The 21,441-nt window shown below is 37.6% G+C and overlaps 1 protein-coding gene across 4 annotated transcripts in view; it reads right to left on the reverse strand.

Annotated features, from left to right (window-relative positions):
• The window catches only part of mdga2a (MAM domain containing glycosylphosphatidylinositol anchor 2a), a 210,875-nt gene that overhangs the window by 130,106 nt on the left and 59,328 nt on the right, over nucleotides 1-21,441 (reverse strand). For all 4 annotated transcript variants that reach the window (XM_088648092.1, XM_088648093.1, XM_088648091.1 and 1 more), the window contains exon 2: nucleotides 13,204-13,343. In XM_088648092.1, coding sequence (XP_088504218.1) covers nucleotides 13,204-13,343 — 140 coding nt within the window. The remainder of the gene's footprint in view (nucleotides 1-13,203; nucleotides 13,344-21,441) is intronic.

Raw genomic sequence — 21,441 nt, forward strand, 5'->3', positions numbered from 1 at the left:
CCAAATTGAAGCATTAAAAAACACCAACAAATCAAACCACCTTAAACAAGCAATACAGTATGTTAAAGATGAACAAATTCCTTCCCTTTCAAAATAAAAAAAATGAATATTAGTGTACAGTATTCATAGGTCTCTCAGACCAGTTACAGAGACAAATTATTGATAGGGGTAATAGCTAAAGTTAAAGAACTGCAGTTTTCTCAGGACATTACATTAAATGTACACTTTCAGCAAAAATAACATAATTCTCTGTAATTAGATTGACCAGAGTGACTATAAATTCCAGAAGACTCTGGAGTGCCATTACAAATGAAGCACAAAGAATGGATCTGTGAAGAATGATATTTTTAATGATTTTAAAACATTTTCACACTCCTTAAATGTCTAGTCCCTTATGACAGCTCACTGCCACCTACTATAATTTTGCCAAACTGCCCTCATAACTGCTGAAGAGGTGCATGGGGGATTACTGCAGGTAGCACTGTTTTACAGAAGCCCTCCTGGCTAAGTCTCAAAGTAATTTGTAGGGCTGTCTGTATCCCTGACTTCGGGAAATTAATTTTCTACCTACTTTGAAGACATAGACATGTCAACAACAGGGAATAAAACGTAAGGCAGTCACAAATATATACAGGAGTTTTCATAGCATGTTGACTAATGGGGCTTTAACTAAGAAATCAGCTCTACGAGGCAAGGCAGGGTCAGCCTTAGATCACCCTTGGTTGTATTAACATTTCTTTCTATGGAAAGAAACTGGGTTACACTTATATAATATAAAAGTATAATACAGAAAGTTCAGTTGCTTTTCCTGTCTTAAAATCCTGTTTAATTAACCCCCTGTTTTATGTGTTTGATTCTGGTGTTAGCCCCCAATATTTACAGAATGCATTCTCTTTTATGTTATATTAATGTATCTTTATACTGTAGTTTCCTTAGAGTGCTAAGAAATAACACACATCACAGCGTGTCTTGATTTGTTATTTTCCACGTTCTGTTATTCTGTCTTTCAAGCTGAAATAACAAACTTAAGCTCTTATTCTCTTATGCTAATGTGATTTTGAAAGTGAAAAGACCGTGGGTGCTACAGTATGGGATTCAGTCTTGCATACTCTGTCATGTGACTATAGCATCAGCTCTCTCTGAAGCAATTAAAAAAACTGGGCCTAACATGATGAAAACCACACACGCACACCACTTCAACAACAGGGCTAAACATATTTAAAGCTGCAAATTACCAATTAGATGATGCCTGCAAACATTTGTGCGGAAACACGCAAAGAAAAAACGTTCTTCATTAGTCGTATTCTCACTTCTGATATGTAGTAGTCTGTGAATTGATAATGCCAACTGAAGAGTGTTACTACAGTCCCTGCCATGTGTCCCTGTGCCAGCATAGCTGAAGAGCGGAGAAAATCACTCATTCAGCTCTGGTATATACTTGCTTTGCTTGTCTGAGGCTTCCTGTGTAGATGACCTACATTGCAACAAGCCTCTCCTTTATCATTACACTCTTTAGAAACAAGGGGAGCCTGGAGTTGTTCAGATCTGCAATATTCCAGGAAACGTGCATTAGGAATACTGTGTGTGCCACCAGAGCAAAAAAAAAATTTCTATCTCTAATCGTCACAGTTTTTTTTTTTACTTTTCTTCCAGCCCCCCCCACATACACACACATTTTAAATGCTTTGTTTGTTATTCCTTACCAAGCTGAAGGCAACATTATCTGTGTGGCGTAAAGAAAAAAAATGCTGGTTTAGAAGAAAGCAAAAAATGCCTGGGAAGCAGCACCCACAGACGCAGGCACACTGAAGTAGATGGCTGCCCTAACATTGCAGGGAGCACAGGGAAATCCATTTCACGCTTTGCTGAAGTTGGATGCAAAATGGCTTTGTTTACATGCATATTTCTGCTGGTTGAGAATAACGCTGCATTGGAATTCAGGGGTTTATCTTATTTCCCACTCTCTAGGGGCTCCGAGGTGCTTTGCCTTCCCATGTTAACCTTCAAGCCCTTCAGTAGCGTCAAACTAAACGTGGGGTGTCCTTGCCTTGCTGACGTGCAAGTTGGGCCACAGGATTTATACCTACCGTGTCGGCCGTGTTTTCAAACACGTGGCTTTCTCCATGATGAGCAGCAGAAGAAAATACACCAGCTAGGAAGACACTGAGCAGTATTTCTAATTAACCCGACCGTTTCACTTCACCAAACTCCTGACTTTTTTTTAACAAAGACACTTCGTTATTCCCTTCAAAGGCGTCTTGAAACTATAAATGCCTGTATTTATTACATATATATTAAGATGTTGAAGGGAATGTTTATCTTTCCAACCAGATTTTGATTGATTGAATTTATTTGACAGATCAATTAAACAAGACAGCTTCAACCAATCAAGTGTGGTAGAGGGACTGAGCATTGACAAAATCGTAAGCTGAACGAATACATACATTTATATAAGACACAGTTAAGTGTGTATTATTTCCACCATCATACTGTATGGTGTAATACACCCTAAAAGAGGAATTCAGAGCACATACAGTACATGGTGTCCTCAGTGGTATGAGCAGTTAACTCTGCCTTTCCTGATTATATTTGCAGTATTGTAAGTTAGATTGATAACAAATGATCTGCATTATCAAATTAATGTACCCTTAAAGTCTGCATAGCAATAGCCAGTAATAAAAATCAAAATTAACAAAAGGTTTTGACTTAAGAGAGCCATCATCCTCAGCCTGCAAATGTTTCAGACTCTTAAAATTGAACATTGCATAACTCAGTACTCTGCGGCATTTTTTACAAAATGGTTGGAATCTGGTTTTGAGTACTGCGAATTCGTGACTTTTTATGCATAAAAAACAATTGTTAAAAATAACTAAACGCCCTTAGGAAAGCCTTATTTCTGCAAAGCCATCAGGACAAAAATCCACAAATTTAATTTCAGAATAAATAATTCAGGTATTATTTTGTTTTAATATGTTAAGAAGGTTAAAAAGTCGAAACTGCAAAATTACAGGTTCCAATACAGAACTACTAGAATGTTTTATTCATGCCACCTGTGCAATTAATAAGTACAGTACATCACTCCTACAATCAGGCAAATGGAAGTCATAGGGTTTACATTATTTTACTAACGTGAAAATGATATTAATCAAAGGGAGATACTTATAAATTGCTAAAAGATCATGTTGCCTTGCATAGACAATTTTATTTTATGTATCTAAGACAGCAATTCTGCTGATTGTATCCTCTTAATGATCTGAACTACAGTACATCATGTGTAATCAGCTATACTGTTTTACTTGTTTTATTTTAATGGGATTTGGAGAATTTCAACAACAATCAGGCAGGACTTCCATTTCTTTTTGTGTTGGGATATAAATTCCATGGCACGCTGGGTTCAGCCGAACACAAAATTAAGGACGATAAGTCCTTCATCTTGAAGGTGGGGAGGCTTTAAAGACCACCTGTGGGGTGGCACAGGTGGCTGGAAACATAAAACCCAGCAGAAGCATAAAGTGGAATGAATAAATAAATGAAAGTGATGGAGCTGGAATGACAGAATTAAACTGCCTTGGTGGAAAACAAAGAAATGGCACTGCTAAGTAAAATTTCAAACAATACACCCTAATACTAAAATAAAGTCATAAAGCAGGATTATGAGACAGAATTTCTTGCAGGGTTTGGTGATGCTCTATAGAACTATTCCTAATCCTTATGAACTATTCTTCAGGCTGAATTGTAAAGCACGTGGGAACCTTTTTCTCTCCCTCCCTCGCTTTATGTATTTTCTGTACCTTGTTTTCTTTCTATTCCTCCATGTCAGGATGTCAGGGCTCTGGTTCTAATTAAATCAACAGCGAGATAATGAACCAGCTACAATAATTCTAAACTGTCACAGCTGAGGTCAGAATTGTCTGTTATTCTGTTTTTAAATTAAAAATACATGTTGCTGAGACATTTTGCTACATATCATACTATTTTAGTAGTATGCTCCTTTCCTCCGTGACACTCAAGGGTTTTGCTTCACTGTTTACCTTTCCCATAAGTCCTGACTTGCTGCTTTTTCCTGTGGGCTAATCCTGACGTGACCACATTCCAGCAGGACAACACGTGTCCTCATGATACTCATGTAACAAAGGCTTTGTAGTGAGATGAGAATGTGGCAGTTCTGCTGTGGCTGCCTGATTTGCCAGACATAGGATCTATTGTTTGCTGATAGGATGATGTACAGGAACGTATGATGTACAGGAACGGGACAGCATCTCACAAAAAACAGAATCTGCCACCTGGTGCAAAGCATCATCAATGATTACAACATATTGGTTCTAGCTGTTGCCACATACATTGATCTACTAACACTACCAGATCTACTATTGATCAGCCCTCTTAATTACAATTGCTAATTAGTATTATTAATCTATCATTGCCAATTGAATCTCAGTGTACACGTCACAACATGATTTTGTAATTTTCCTGATATTAAAATTGTGAATGTATTGCAGTTATAAGTGTTTAGTGTCTTTCGATGCTCAGTAGATGAGTAGTGTACTGTACATAATTGAACAACTAGGGTGATGTAATTAGTGGAGTACCACAGGGTTCTGTTCTAGGGCCTCTATATTTCTTAATTTATATATTAGATTTAGAACCTGGTTAGTTAAAAAATAGTTGAGTTTGTATATGATACCAAATTAGATACATTAGCAAACACTATAGAAGAAGCAGATGAAAATCAAAAGGATTTATGCAGATACATTTCAAGACTGGCTTTTGTATGCAGGTAGTAAAAATATAACCTATAAATTCAAAATTAGAAATGCATAGGTGTTTATGTGGACTGATCATTTATATCTGCTAGAGCTAGACAATGAGGTGAAGCAATTCAAAAGGCAAACAAAATGTTATGATATACTGTATAGATAGAAACATAGAATTGAAATCAAGGGATGTTATGTTAAAAGTGCATAAGGTACTAGTTAGCTCATTTAGAATGTCCAATTTTTAGTCACCACATTACATACTATAGAAAATATATTGCTTCTCAGGAATCTGTCCAGCGAAGAGCAACCAGATACACTCCAGCATGTTTCACTGCAAGCTTGCCCACACTATCTCAGTGGCACTCTTCCAATTGTACACCACTGTTTTGGCTAGAGGTGTGGCCCAATCCTGAACCAGTGATGTCACAGATTCTCAGACCAAGTGCTAAATTAACTTTGAATTTGAAGTTTTCACCCATAGTCCAGGAAAATATTCATCTCACTTTTGCTGTTCTACAAAGACAGCATGATTGCTAAACTAAGTAAAATTCTAATTTTAAGTATAAAGTATGACGTTCAAATTTTAAGATTTTTCTGTACAATGTGAATAAATGCACACAGTGTACCCTTTTGCATGTACCAAAAAAGTATGTGCAAGGACATTATTGCAATTCACAGTATGTGCAAGACCGCTTCTTATTCCAACGAGAATTTCCATTTGATCTGCTATGACAAATGTTAAGATCATGTACTGTAGGTCTCCACTCTTATCAAAATGACAGGAAATACAATACATGAAGATGAGCTCACTGCAAAATGCTTCTAGGGCAAGGCACTCTTTAGACCACACAACATACAGTACAGTAAACACATCCCTCAATCCCTTAAATTTTATTTAAGTCATTTGTGTTGACAAAACACTATAGGGTAGCCTGGAGAAATGTGGGCATGACAACAAGAAAAATCTGAGTGGTCCTCTGTACAATTTAATTTGGAGCTTAAAAATCTATGTATATTTATTCAAAGACTGTACTGTAAATCTTTTTTCATCATCATTCATACCAATATATGACCTCCAGCATCATATCTTAATAGTGTGCCTACGGCGCACAATCTCTAATACTGAGTACAAAGGACTGGCAGGTCCATCTTTTTCATCTGTGTTCTGCAAGGGGGCGAGGCGATCAGAACATCAAAAAAGCTACAGCTTGACATCAGACTGGATTGGGGAACACATTGTGATGAGGAAAACCAATGTAAATGTGATGGCTGACAGTTCTATTAATAGAAGCATCCTCTGCAGTTTACCATATGCTAACTCAGATTGTACTGTAAGTCTCAATGTTCTTGATCTTTGTTCTTCAAAGTGTTTTGGGGGTTTACTGATTCAGTATTAAACTGAGAATGAGACTCAGAATGAAAATACACACACTTCTGTAGACTGCAGTAGCATTATTTTATGCACAGAGTGGCCACAACGCATTTTCACACCAAAGGTGAGTTTGGTCTGATCAGTAAAAGATGATTCATGCATTCAAATGTTTAGGGAAATAAGATAGGAAGTAAAATTAGACCTTTAGTAGCTCAACTCTGATGGAAAAAGTTTCTTAGCAATTATCTTTCCATGAACAGAGGTCACCACTCTCTGCAATTGACCACATGTATTGAATGATTTAAACATTGTGCTCTAAAAGAAAAGGGCAAAGTAATAACAGTGTATGTTTAGTGTTCTGTACATGAAGTGCTTGGCATTACTTTAGGTATTGGGGAAAATCACCTACCGGTAACAAAGATGAAAATTATGGAACTGCAAAAGAAAGCTTTGTCTTTTGAATCCTATGTAGGCTACTGGACCACACAGATGGATCTAGCTGACAGCAGTGCTACCAGCTGCCAGGATTTTCAGAGCTGTGGTCTGGTGCAATCTTTATTTGTCCAACAATAATCAGCTCAGTCAACATCTGTCAGATGATGCAACATCCAAACGTCCAAATTTGAAAGTAATGTGCCAACATAAATGATGTACATGTCCTTTAAGTATACTTCATTAACTATTTGCTATATATATCAAGAGCTCTGAATGTACTGTTGCAGTTCCATAAAATAACAACCTGCAACAACAGTGCCCATTTATTGTAGTTAGTGGAAGAGCTGAGAACAAATTTATTAGTGTTAAAAATAACTGAACTGCTGTCTGACTGGTAAACTGTTTGTTTTCCTGGTTGTAAACTCAGCCCTGCTCAGAAGCAACCATTATGACACCCCCGGGCATTTCACTACAGTTACAACACTCAGAGAAAAGGATATTGAATTCTTTTGGAAAATTTCCTTCTCCACTTGTATCTACTCAATCATATGAATAAGACTCACTCTAAAACTCAGCAAAGGGCACACACATTGAAGGATATAAAACTTAACAGATACAAATTTTCTCCCTAAAGTGACTCCATGGATGTTAACTAAATACTATATAAGGAATTGCATCTACATCTTTTTTTTAATGATTTGCATGTGTCTTATTTTTCCCTCTGACTGCAATGTGAAAGATGGGTGAAATCTTCTTTTATTTCACCATCAAAAACACGGTTTCAACAGTCAAGCCCCAGATGGTACATGCTATGGCACATGCAGAGTGATTTAACATGGGGAAAAAACACAACCTAAGATACTCTACATCCCAAAGGTATTGGGACAACAAAGTCGAAACTCATTTTTGCAAATAGATTCCACTGCATGCAATCAGCTTTCAAGGGTCAATATGAAGGGTTATTAAATACAAGTTCCTAAGCCAAGGTGTTTTTCCTGCAGAACTTGTTGCTAAGACACACTCCATTAAGAATTTAGATTCTTTATAATGTGTCTGCAAATGACAAGCAGTGTGCAGTAACATTGGAAAGACATGTCCATTAATATTATAAACCACAACATCTAGAAAATCATCTCTTAAAACAGAGAATTATAGAGTTCCATTACAGTATTTCCATTTCCTATCAAATTTCCATTACAACTCATCAAAAGATTTTTAAATGAAACTTCCACATTGTTCCACGAACTATTTTTTCTGCCTTTTTTATAGAAAAACAGTCAATCAATGCGATTGAGATGGATAATTAAATTTAAAAAATTGCCCCTTATTTTCCTAACACCAAACATTTGGTATTTTTACCAAGCAAATTGTTCACTTGCATGGCGATTTCCAAGTAAACAAATAACAAATGTTGGACATACTGTGTTCAACCAATAGCACGTACAGTAGGTGTTCCTAAATTGGTACTGTATCATTCTCTTCTGAAATCCAATTAGACTGAAATAATTTCTGTTCCATAAATCTGGCACCATGCATCTACATTTTTAGGACAAATCACTTTGAACCTGACCTTAGAAGATGTAAAAAAGGCCACATTTACTCAGCTGTAGTTGGAAGCAAGGCACGATGTACTCAGAAAATGTATCCTTGACAAACACAGCATTGGGCCAACTTGGAGAAGACTCATATGACAAGAAGCCATTTTACTGCTCCAGTACAGAGACTTCAAAGTAACCGAATGCCTTGTTCCTTACAGATAAGGAGTAACTGGGAAAAGCCTCCTGTGCTCAGAATACGTACTTGCTTGGGCACAAAGTCACTTGGGGGTGATGAACAGAATTTCCCACATGAACATATCATGGGATTAATTAGCTCTGAGCTCTTAAAAAGCTGGGGAAGGGGGGCGGAAAAGGCCTCTCTTTTTTTATTTGAACGAGGTCTCTTCTATTGCAGAGGAGCTACAGTGAAGTCCAATTAGATGAGCGATGTATCATTCTGTCAAAAAAACACAGTATACACAGTAAAATCACTAAAATAAACAGAAATCAGATCACTTTTTAAAATAATTGATAAATACTAGGTTATTTTTAATTTGATAAAATCAGATTTTTAATCTTCATCTGAATTGCAAATCATCATTTTTCCATGACAACCTTTCTTACCTGTCTGAGTGAACTGAAGGCACTCAGAGTGTCAGAAATGTCCCTCACTCACAATGCAGAAACTGCACAGACACTGAGTAACAGCGGGATAATCTGACAATTCACATAATTATGTGGGTAATCATGCGCCTGATTGTAAATCTCTATTAAAAGCAGCAGCATTGTATTATTTTGAGAGTACTAAGCATGTAAATGTGAGCCTAGATCAGGGGTCGTCAGTCCTAGTCCTGGAGAGCTGGTGTGTCCCTAAGGTTTGAATTCAAACTCAGATCTTAACGCTCTGAATTAGTCATATTGGCTTAAAACGCAGAACCATTTTGTAGCACTATTAGGTTTCAGGTGCTGATGCAATAAAGAGACCTAGATCTGCAGAAACCAGATTTACAGGATCACGATTGACCACCTACCGTATCTGAGTTCCAGCCCATCAGGGATGTCAAATAATATTTCAAAGATTTTAATCTTATTGCTGAACACCTACTGTACAAAACCTTTGCTGAAAAGCTGTGTGCAAGACACTTTCACCAGGTCTACCTGAAACCCTGTACAGAAAACAGTAGGGATGCACAGTACAGTCTTAAAGTGTTTATCAATTAGTCCTTCACAGCAGACTTTTGCAGTGAGCACCCTATGAAATATTACTAGTGAATGTCACAAAAATGCAATAACAGGGCATCAATGAAACAATTCATGTGAGGCTTAGTTTCATTCCAAACTGAGCATCCGCTACAGATCTCCACTTTCTCTCTCTTGGGGGTCTTTATAAGAAAGCTTAAAATCTACTAATTTCCAGCAGCTTAAATATACATAAAATATGGGCAAAATCATCAATACTATTGTACAATTTAACATTGAATCAACCCATTAATATCACTGGTGTAACTGTATGACTGTAAGTATCTTTCAGCACATGCTGAGCAGATTTTTTTTTTCTGAACAGTCTAGTCCCAAAGTTAAGACTGTGTCATGGAAACACATCAAGTGAACCAGTATCCACTATCCTGCTAGATAGAAACATTTTGCTGCATTTGTAAAAGAAACATTTTTTAAGGAAACAAACCTTTAGGTAAGCATTGGGATACATTACTGAGCTTTGAAGAGTTAATACTGTAGAAACAGACAGCCAAAAGCACACGAAAGGTGATAAATATTTTTTTTGTGTGGCATTTTGCCACTGTATAATTCAGTATATGACTTAGGGGTGAATCTATGAAATTACGTTTTTTTTATATATTTTCAGTCACAAATACATTGCCAGGAAAGCTTTTCTGACCTTTGTATAGTTAGTTCACTTCATGCAATGGTGAATTCAAATACTGTAGAACACTACAGTGTTGTGCATTTAAAACTGAGAGCAGAAGCTACATTTTGAACACAAAGGGCTGTGAGAAAACAAGGTCTTGTCTGAAACAAGATACCCAGCCCTGTTAAAGCTGATATCCTGTCGTTTTTCAAAAAACAGCCTGATGAGATTCTCTTCTCCTAGCACCCAAACAAGCTGTACGTGCCAAAAGCTCTATTCTCATTTGTAACCTTTCTTACGTTCTTAAAGACTTCAGGGTAAGCTCCGAACAGATAAGCCTCTAGGCTCAATTTATACTATGGAACTATAGAAATATTGTTAACTGCACAACTGGCAACAACAATACAGTCTGAATTAAAAGTGCAGTTGAATATTGAAACAGTTCTCCTCAACAGGATGCTGATTTTCTATGAATAATAGAGAGAAAAGGAAAAAATGCATTGTGCATTTAAGGCTTGTACTTTTGAATACACTTGAAAAATTCACATTTGTATTGTATTGTGTGCTGCAAAATTGTAATTGCAAAAATGTAAATGGATTTTTAAACATAAGATCAGGAGGAGGTTAAACCCTAATCTCACCCATTTCCACCTCCCTGTGTACAGTATAAATAGAATGCTTCTTGCTGACCCGCCTGCATGTTTCGTTTTCACTCCTCTCCCACCATCCCATCCCTGCCCTCACAGCAGCTCCCTAGACCATCCTGCTGAAAAAAGCGGGCTTCTGATGTCCCGTCATTCTCCACAACCAAGCAGATTACTCCAGTAAAGCTCACTATTTGAATCACTTTGAATCCTTTCCCCACCTTAATGAGGGTTTGGCTGAATCACTGTAATCACATTTGGTATCTACAGTATATAAACTATTCAACTGGTGTGCAAAAAGACATTTCCCCTGTTTTTACTAGAGGATATATCTACAGGTAGTAATGTTAGGCCTCTGTGTTTGTCCATTACAACTTTAGTCATCTTGTGTCATTATATATCCATCCATTTCTAAGAACTATACCCAATACAGGGTTGTGAGGGAGACAGAGACTATACCGCCAAGCATTGGGCAGAAATCAGGATACAGTACATCCTGGATGGGACTCCAGCCCATCACAGGGCACACACAGACAAAAGCACGCACTCACACCAGGTCCAGTTTTCCCAGAAGCCAATTAACCTACACGCATGTCTTTGGACTGTGGGAGGAAACTGGAGAACCTGGAGCGCATCCTCACATACACAGGAAGAACACGCAATCCCCACGCAGATCTGCACCCACCCAGACAGGCTGCAATCAATTCCACAGCCCTGGAGCAGAGAGCTAACGGTGCTGACCAACACGCCACCAGCCTGCCCATCAACAGCTGTTAGTTTAACTGATAAATAACTAGTCAGTTTAATAAAGCAGTGAAAAGCACAGCACACGGACAACACCCACAAACGTCTGCTTTTTGCAGATTGCACTGTGTGGTTAGTGAGCAATGTTGTTGATAAAAATTCCAACAACGTATTTGGAATACTTTAAATTAAAACAAATAGATCAAAAAACCTTACATTATTAAAAATGCTCATCTTTAATCTGATTGAGATAGAGAAGTCATTACAGGTTATACATTATTATCCAAGGCACCAGTGTGTATATTAATGAACTGCAGAGTGGCCAAAAGTGTCGAAAATATTAAAGAATACAATGACCTACTCAAATCCCAGGATATTATTAGCAGGTTATAGTGATTTTTTTCTAAAGCTTTGCTGGGATCATCACTTTAATGCATTGAGCTCACTCTGATTGTTAACAAGCTTAGTAAAATTTGACAATTTCTGGGCAGGATGCATGTCTAAGGTAAAAAAATGTCATATGTATCAGCATTCCCCTGCAATTGGCATCTAAGTGGCTTTCATTCGTTTCTATCTGTATTTTCTCTGTATCTGTATTAAAGCCAAAATGTTTAATTATGAATTTGCTAGAAAGTAACATGACAGGGGTTTTAAATGAATAGCAAAAAATGTTTGTTAAGCATGCACCAGTGAGCAATTATATTTTTAATTCCATTTTGCCATAAAATGTAAGAATGGAAGAAAAGAATTACTTCTAGCACGCTGATTAACTGAATACCACTGCATGCACCACCACATTGTGTATTAATAAGCAGGTGACAGAAGGATACCTTGATAGATTGCAGTTAAAAAAGAAGTACAATCTTGTTTATAACATTCTGTATTGAACCATTTCTGAGCCCATTTTCATCAACTCAAAACATTAAGCCATTTTATCAGTCCTTCTGTACCTCATTCAAAGTGATATGTAACTGGAAGCTCAAAATTGTTTATTGATCTGTCCATGAGCTTCTCGTAATCTCCTTAAGTAAACCATATCATTTTTAAGCTTCGGACATATGTATCTGATATACCATTGTTTAACACCAGCAGAAGAGAAAAACAACCCACTCTGTTACTGGTCACATCACCCCTGTCACCCTTTGTTTTCAGTCAAACTACAGTATATGTGTTTGGCAGAACACTGTCAAAGCAAAACACAACTTGGGCAGTTTTCTGTCAGCAACAGTTGAAACATTCAAAAAATTAGCAATGTTGTTTGTGCTCATTTAATCTAAAAGAACAGAGCAGTTCATTGTCGAAAACCGAAGGGGCCGGAATAAGAATTTTGTGGAAGTTTAGAATTTTGAACTGGGTCAAGTAAACACTGAGAGAAAAACTGATTACAAAGAATGTTGTTAAGGAGCCAGCAAGGGGTTCCCTATGGTAGATAATCACCTTAGACAAATGATCTGAAAAATTATACACGTGTAAATAAATATGGGTCTTACAATCGCCTACAAACCAAACAATCTAAAGAAGGTGGCACACTGGCCTCTTCTCTTTTCTAATGTTCTTACAGTACAGTTTTTAACTCAACTTAGATAGTGGCTCCTCAATTTAAGTCCCTTTAATGAAACCCTGTTCCAGACTTATGCCTCACCTAGTTCCTTAATGATGCGTGGACAATTTGCAGAAATAAAATAACACTTATGATGCTCACTTTCAAGATATGGAGTACATGCACTGAGACAGAGCTGGTGAGAAATGTCCTCACAACGCCTCGGATGGACAACCTAGGCAAGTCCAAATTTGAACACGTCTTGGTAACCCGCAGCTAACTGTAGCCAATCATTGGTTAACTCACCTGTGGTCTTGGATGGCCAGTCACCAAACATGTTAATTCCAGGGTCTCCCCTTCTCGGATTGTGTACACCCTCTCTGTGTATCGCTCCTCCTCAATGTTGCATGCCTGGCCAGAGTGCATAATGCGAACAGTAGGGGGAGCTGTAATGAGAAAAAGACCACTTAATGAGCATAAAGGCTCAAGGAGGAGGCAGAGGCTGCTTCGCTCACAAGGCACGAGATTAGCAACATCTCTTAAGCAGTTCTCCTAAATTAAACTGAACTACACCTGAAATAAACTGACTGTAAAGCTGCTTGGAGCAGATTTTTAAAAACCATTACATTTTACACTTCACATCCAGCACTGAATAAATAAAGGAAAGCCACGAGAGAATTCTGCAAGGGTTGTTTTCCATTACCCAAGTTTCTTAATTTATTAAAACAACAACGCCTTTTACATTATTTTCTTGACATTTTCATTTCTGTAAAAATCATTGTACATTTACTCAGTTCAAGGCTTCTGTACTTTCATTTAGTATAACTTTAGGAAAGTAGTAAACACAATTTAGGAATGAACTGTAAACTTCATTTAATTTGCTTTAATGTGCTCCAGGACTGTGCCCAATATATTGAATCTCATTGCAACAGCCCATTAAATTTATTTCCCTGGCAGGTGTAAATTGAAGTTGATTCCAGTAAACAACAGTTAATAAAATAAATTAAAGCAGATTATTAGCCTACACATTTGAGATATACCAAACCATAACCCCATTTTATTGTTTTTTAAGAATAAGTTTATTGTGTGAGACTAGAGAAGCAGAGCTGTCCCACTGCTGGCTTTCTTCCATTTCATGACAGCTCTCAAAACTGATGTCAACACAAAAGGCACAACATTTTTTTTTCAACCTTGTGAGTGTTTTACTGAAATTATACCTCCTTTGAAAAAATGTAATGATATGTAAGTAATTCTATCACAGATATGATAAATTATGCCATTCTTTTTTCTAGGTAAAAGAAAATGTATTTTAATAACAATTTCTCACACTTGTATAATGCTTTTCAGGACACTCCATTTAAAGCTCTTTGCAGATAATGGGGACTTTCTTCCAGCACCACCAATGTGCACCCCCACCTGGATGATGCAACGGCAGCCATAGTGCAGAATATGCTCCCCACACACCAGCTCTCAGTGAGCAGGAGAACAGAGTGATGAAGCCAGTTCATAGATGGGGATTATTAGGAGGCCATGACTGGTAAAGTAGCACCCCAACTCTTTTAAAAAAATGCCCTGGGATTTTTAATGACCACAGAGAGTCAGGAGGACGGATTTTTAATCAAAAAGAGAAAAAAAAACAATGGTTTATGTCACACTCATCCTCTCAAGGGTGCTGTGGAGTAGACATGTTCTACTGCGGCAGCTGGTCACGCCTCTTCCACCTGTCAATCGGGCTGGTTGCCACGAGAACGCAACTAGACAGGAAGTTTACTTCAACTGTGAGTGATCATGTTATTCACCTGACTCCTGGAGTGTCTGCTGTCTACGAACGCCTGCGTGCTGCTCGCCAGCTAAGCTATTTCGTCTCTAGGACTCGACTTCCAACCCACAGACTGCTACTGCAATTCCAACTTTAGATAAGATAAGATCACTTTATTAGCCATATACAATTTCTTGCATTAGGAATTTGTCTTTTCACATACCCCAGCTTGCTTCTCCATGAGACACACAGGCACACAGATGGAGAGAGAGAAGATTGGGGTCAGATCGCAGGGTCAGCCATTTATATGGCACCCCTGGAGCAGCTGGGGTTAAGGGCCTTTGCTCAGGGGCCCAATGGAGAAGGATTTCTCTGCCGGCCGCGGGATTTGAACTGGCAACCTTCCAGACACAGTGCCACCACTCATAGCGGTTCATTACAATTTATACTCCCATTCAGGCTCTCCCTGAATAGTAGTGATCTTCCCCTTCCATAAGAGACCAGTTTTTTTTTTGTAGCAGAAATGGATCTGTTCCAGAAAATAGCTGCAATTAAGCAACCTTGAGCATATGGCTCCCCATGAGTACTGTATATCAGTGCTAGTAGACAAGCAGCCAATCGATTTCTGAAATCTACTCTCAATCTAATACAGGAGGGAAAATAGTCTATTATATGAATATTCTAGACAAATGGAAGATTAAAATTAAATACTGCAGTATAAAAATATTACCAAATACAGTACGTGCGGTGGTGTTGAATGCTTTGGTTCTTAAGGATTTCTTTACAGAAACTACATGTGCTGTGGAACATTGCTCTGCAATTTCAGTTTAAATGCACTTAAATGGCACTAAGAAATAGGGATAATCTATAATTCATGAAACTGCACTTCTGTAATTACATGACTACTTACTTAAAATAATATACAGTAGCTACAACTCAGAGGAGAAGCAGGTGAAGATACACACAGGAAATTAAGTTGTACCTGCTATACGATTAGGACCTATCACTAAAAGGTTTTACAATTTTAAGACTTATCAGTTTTACAGTACTGTACATACGATAGTGAATCAATAACCAGACAGTATACTTTGCCCTTTATAGGAGAGAATCCACTTAATCCACACTGAAGTGCAGCACCCATCTAGCTTACACCTATAGCAATTCTGCAGCAGCAGCCCCACTGAAACGCAGAGCAGGGGGAGACCAAGCTGTGAAAGCTCAGATAAGAATCTAGTCAGCACTCCAACACCTGTACCAATATATCCATAATATCCTGAATCCATAACTATCTTTACAACCGAACATTAAGGGCCTCGGTTTGTCATCTTTTCTGAAGGATATGCAGTGTCCCCAGTCCCTTTACTTGGGCGGCACTGGTTTCAAAATTTCCGATCCAGTGGGAAGATCATTCTATTCAGGGCCACATCCTGGTTGTCCTTAGAGCTCTCCTAATACAATACTGAGCAGTCCCAGCCTTGCTTAGCTTCTGAAATATGATGATCAGTGCAGATATACATTTACGAAAAGGTGCTGAAATTTTAATACATCGAAGAAAAAAAGTGTCTGCTTTGAGTTGTTAAAATAGCTTACAAACATTTTCAGCAGTAAGAAAAACAAATTCAGCAAGTGCTAAAATATAATACTACACTTATTAATCCTGCAGTAGTGTTATTTTTCCTTCTCTTGTGTGCTACCATACAATAGATGCTTGCAATGAAGCATGGCCTTGTTTACCCTCCATAAAATTACATTTTCTATTTATGGAAAATGGGTTTCCCCCAATTATTGTAATATTCCATTATTTACTGCCCTTCTCCTTTACAGGATCACCCCACAGGCTCAGAAAAACTCTCCCTGTTAATCACCCCCCAGAGCGTGATGAGAAAAGCACAGACTATGAATGCTCCCTGTCAGCAATTAAGAGTTCCAGTATTGTTGGGAAAGATTTCACAAAGATGTACAGTATCTTTAATGAAGCTCCCCACAGATACGCCACACAGAGGATGGTTCACTATTATGAAATAAGGCTAGATCCTAAAATAAATATTAAATCAAGGTTGTGTCGAAAGTGACACCTGCATTAGTGGTGCCAAAATCAGTTTATTAAAGAGTTAAGAAAGAATACAGAATGTCGAAGTTATTAGTATTGCAGTTATCCCCAAAATATGATTTGTTTGCCCCAGAAATGTTAAACTAATCGCATTTTAATTAATCTGTTCTCTGGGGAATAAGAAAAATTAAATCAGTGTTCTAAGGTATCCGCATTTCATTTACTAATTGATCGCAAAAGACTAATTAGTGGTTTTCAGGCAAGTTGAAAAGTCCTGACATGTCTAAAAGCCTCTTATTATTATGGGAATGGATTGTTGTCTTGACTCTAGTCAAAGTGTTGCAAACACTACAGAAGCAGCAAAGGAAATAAAAAAAACATGTAGCCAAAATTCTGGAATTGGCAGATCTCTGGATTCTGCCAAAATCTGGCAAAGAAGACATTTAGTGTAGTATTGTAGTTTAAGTGCAGAGTATTATACACAGGTAGCAAAAATGCAATGCATACAGTAAATGTAAGATAGGAACACCCAATGTTATGTTGATGCATCATTTTCCTTTTCAAGGCAGGAAAAAACATAGAATTTAAACCAATATTATAAATGTGCATATGTTAATAAAATCTTGCATAGAATACCGTGTAAAGGTTTGCACATCACTAGACAAATCTAGTATTCAAAACCCTCAGAGATATTGAAAAAGTCAGAGCCTGTAAGAGGGTGTACACAATGATTCTGAGGAGGCATTTCTTTGAAGGCAATGGAATTCTGGAAGAACCTACAGTATAATTTTGAAGATGAAATCCTGGCTATATCCTGGATCAAAAAATATTTTTTTGCATTTAAGAACAGGGTTATAATCTATAGAAAATATACAGTATAAAATATAGTAAATATACAAAGAAACATCAATAAAAACCATAATAGAGTACTCTATTTCATACATTGCTCACTTAAATAGAACGAAAGTGACTGTTGAAAACCCCAGGACTCAACACACAATTACAGTCTGACACCTCTGCAGCCTACAATTAGTCAAGAGGGAGGCCAAGCTCTGACAGTAATATTTTAAGGATTCTTAACTGGGAAATGCATTAAGCCTGGATTGCTTAATAGTCGTTATTAAAACTCATTAATAAAATCTAATTATCTTTTAAGAGATAACCTATACCTATATTGAACATCCATTTAATGAATAATCAAACATTTATGAATTATTATTAGAGGACCAACAAATGAGTAATTATAGCAGACATGCTAGAATCTCTTTTTCCATTGTAAACAATTTCTTGTTGGCTAACAGCCAGATAATAAGGATTATTTATTTGTCCAAATACAGTGAGGAGCCCACCACCTACGGTAAGCAAAGTGATGATTAATAATAATAACAGACGTTAAAAATTGATCATCTCCTAATTCTGCATAAGAAAGTCAACACTAATTTGTTTATGCTCAATGCATTTTGTGCTGCAAATTCCTGAAGATGCAAGCCTGCTGTATGTTTCAGCGCAGAGCTTTGGTCTGCTATCTTCCTTTCCAGATCAGTATTCAGTGCAGCATTAGTGCGCTGCAAGACAGTTTTTTTTAGCATGCAACCCTCTGAGTTGTGCTCTTAAGGCTATATGTCAATCCAATAAAGCAAACCAAGTGTAACCTCAGATATGAATGCTGACTAGCCTTCTCATTGTGCTAACTGCACTATGCATTCACTGCTATGCTCCTGAACATGGACTGTGATCCCCATAAACTACAGGGAATCAATCGGAGACTCCCCCTGAGGCAGCTATGATGTTTAGCAGGATCAGAGAAGGCTGACCTCTTCCTCAATTCCACACCGACTCTTTATGTCTGAAGGGCTTGTATTCCTGTTTAAAAGCAGCCAACATCAGTGAAGGGTAACAGCTTTACCAGTATGTAATAAACACTATATCCAGTGCATGGTAAAAATCTCTTATTTTGGGCCAGCAGTTTTCTAGCAAATGACTGAAAGTCCATAGTGTCAAACATACAAGGTTTGTGTGTGCATGCAGTATACTCTGTATATCCATTTCGTATATCCTGTAAATGCATATAAAATGTGACTGAATTGTTTCAAAATACTTGAAATCTGGGGATAAAAATCCTTAACAGCTCTTACACTATATTTTCTATTCTTATAAAGTTCTGAATGAAGAAATATAAAAAAAAACCTTTTAGCAACTGTGAATAAAAAGCAATAACATCTTTCATGCAATATTATGGTTCAATTAATATAAAACACTCATGCGAGATGACTTTTAAAAGCTGTTTGTATGACCTTTAGAGACACAGCACCGTTTCTCCACCCTAGCCTCTTTGGTCTCAAAGGAAATCAATTGAACATTTCCTCATCATTGTTAATGCACCATAAATATTAGGAAAGCCTACATGTCAGTAACTAGATATTTGCCTAGGCCTAGGCTTACATCTGAATACAGTTATTATAAAGCAGAACTTAAATAAGGCTACTGTCAACCTCAAAACCGATATTTGAAGTTCAGTTAAAAGACCAGAATTACAAAAATTACAGTCCTGTGAAGACTAGATGGAGGGTGGAGATCAGGAGATCCTTTTACGCTCAAAGAAAACGCATGACAGCAATCCAAGATTCTGGTGATGGTCCCTTAAAAACACGACGTCTTTATTTTTCTTCTTATACCAAATAGAATTGTTAGATATTAGTTTGGTTCTACAGCTACAGTACGACCCTTGAACTAGCACAGATGTCCCACAGTGAAAGGAAACTATCTTGTTTTCACTGACATACAGTATGCACTGTCAGAGTCCATCACTAGTCCCTGCAGCAGAATTAGTATAGTCTGGAAGAGTGAAATGTTCCTCACAAGACAAGAGTTACAAGCAAGTTACAGGAGCTTCTGATGCATGACAATCTGAGGATACTCTGGCCAACTCAAGTTTACCCACGCAGCAGCATTCTGTATAGCTAGTGGTCGGCCAATCACCAGCTTCCTCTAAGGGAATTCCTAATAGAGTCGCCAAATGCCCATGCCCAGAACTGGAAGACACTAACTGTCTCATACCAAAATGACAACTGCATGCAAAAACATTCTGAATGGCTACTAACATTTTAGGACAATTCAGGGTGCTAAAATTGTCAGGTCGTGCAATTTCTGTGATCAAACCACATAGAAATGTACTTTTAAAGCCATGGCTTTAAAGTAGATTCAGTTAAAATTATGCTCTGACTCCCAGATTTAACAAAAAAAGATAAATCATACGTATGTGACTATTAAACCAGCCATCACATCCCGTTTTCTTCAGAGAGCCCATTCTTTAGCAGTGTACCAAACCTTTTATATAATACTTTCTTTAATATGCTAATTTAATTCAAAACATTCTAACTAAACAAGGTTAACCCTATTATCTGCCAATGCTAAAAAAACAGAAGTTGATGCTGACAAGATCTTAAAAGTGAGCACCCATTGCTTGTATTTGATTAACGTGGTAATAAAATGGATGGATGGATTATCATAATTATACTGTAATAGTACACAAAGTTGCTGCTGTGTGTTACACATGTGTACCTGTAGGTGGCACTCTTCCCCCAGATAATATGTTATATGACGTGGTATCCTTCTTATGAGTTGTTAAACTGAGGTCTTCGCTACTCTGTGTTAAAGATCCCATGGCCATGTTCGTAAAAGCAGTTGAAAAGCACTATATTAATGCCATTTATTATGTCTATAATAATGCTGTCCTAGTTGTTGTTATAATATTCACATAGACACAAAGATCATCCAGCTCTGAGCAGATAGCATTCCCAAAGAGGAAAGCTACCTTCCAAAGAGAATCTATCTCGAGCTGTTCATTAGAGCTGACCTGGTTACCTGCAGGAAGCCAGAATCTACACTAAGACAATGACACGTACTATACAGTACCAGACTGATGGGGACCCTTGTTAAAAGATTCACATGGGCATCTAATAATAGGCACTCTCTGTGTTTTCTGTTGGAATCAAAAGCCCCTGCCTGCTCTCACTGCCGTGAGGATTACTCTGAGACTCAGGAGGCCAACCTCCTGTTAAGGCGCATGTTGCACTAATAATGTAGATATAGAAGCATATCTACAGTCACTGGAGCACTGGCCAAGGACTGTCTCTGAGCCAAAGTCATTTGCTGAAGATGTCAAGAAATAGGAAGGCAGGCTTGCTGACAGCGAAACATTTATTGCACTGTTCTTCAGTTAGACATATCTGAGGTTTAGATCACATGTTCAGTTTAATAGTAAAAAATTAATAAATAAATGAAAACCTGTGTAAGGAATGAATCTAATTATAAGTGAAGAAATATATTGGCCCTAAATGCTGCCTTTGCTGGGCTGGAAATGCACAGTTAAGTTCATATCACCCTTTGTGATATGATTAGTTATTTCAGCTTGCTAATGCAATTAGGTTTTCTGTCAATTAAAGGGAAAATGAAGGTTTTACAGCACTAAGGTTCTGCAATTTCCAATTGCTTAAATATAAGACTGAAGTTCCAAGGCAATCAAGTTAAATCAAGCAATTCTCCAACTGACTCTGTCGTATACAGTCAGGTAAAGACTTCCTGTACATCTGTCGTATACCCTGGTGCATCTGAGCTATTTCTTTGTACTGTAGTTTTCCTATGGTTTTGCTTTGATATAAACACACATTAACACTTATTGCATCACTGATCATGCTTTTACTGTGACATCTCTGTGTGCTTTGCTACTGTACAT

This window comes from Lepisosteus platostomus, chromosome 10 (assembly GCF_059453375.1).
Source record: "Lepisosteus platostomus isolate fLepPlt1 chromosome 10, fLepPlt1.hap1, whole genome shotgun sequence".
NCBI classification, from domain to species: Eukaryota; Metazoa; Chordata; class Actinopteri; order Semionotiformes; family Lepisosteidae; genus Lepisosteus; species Lepisosteus platostomus.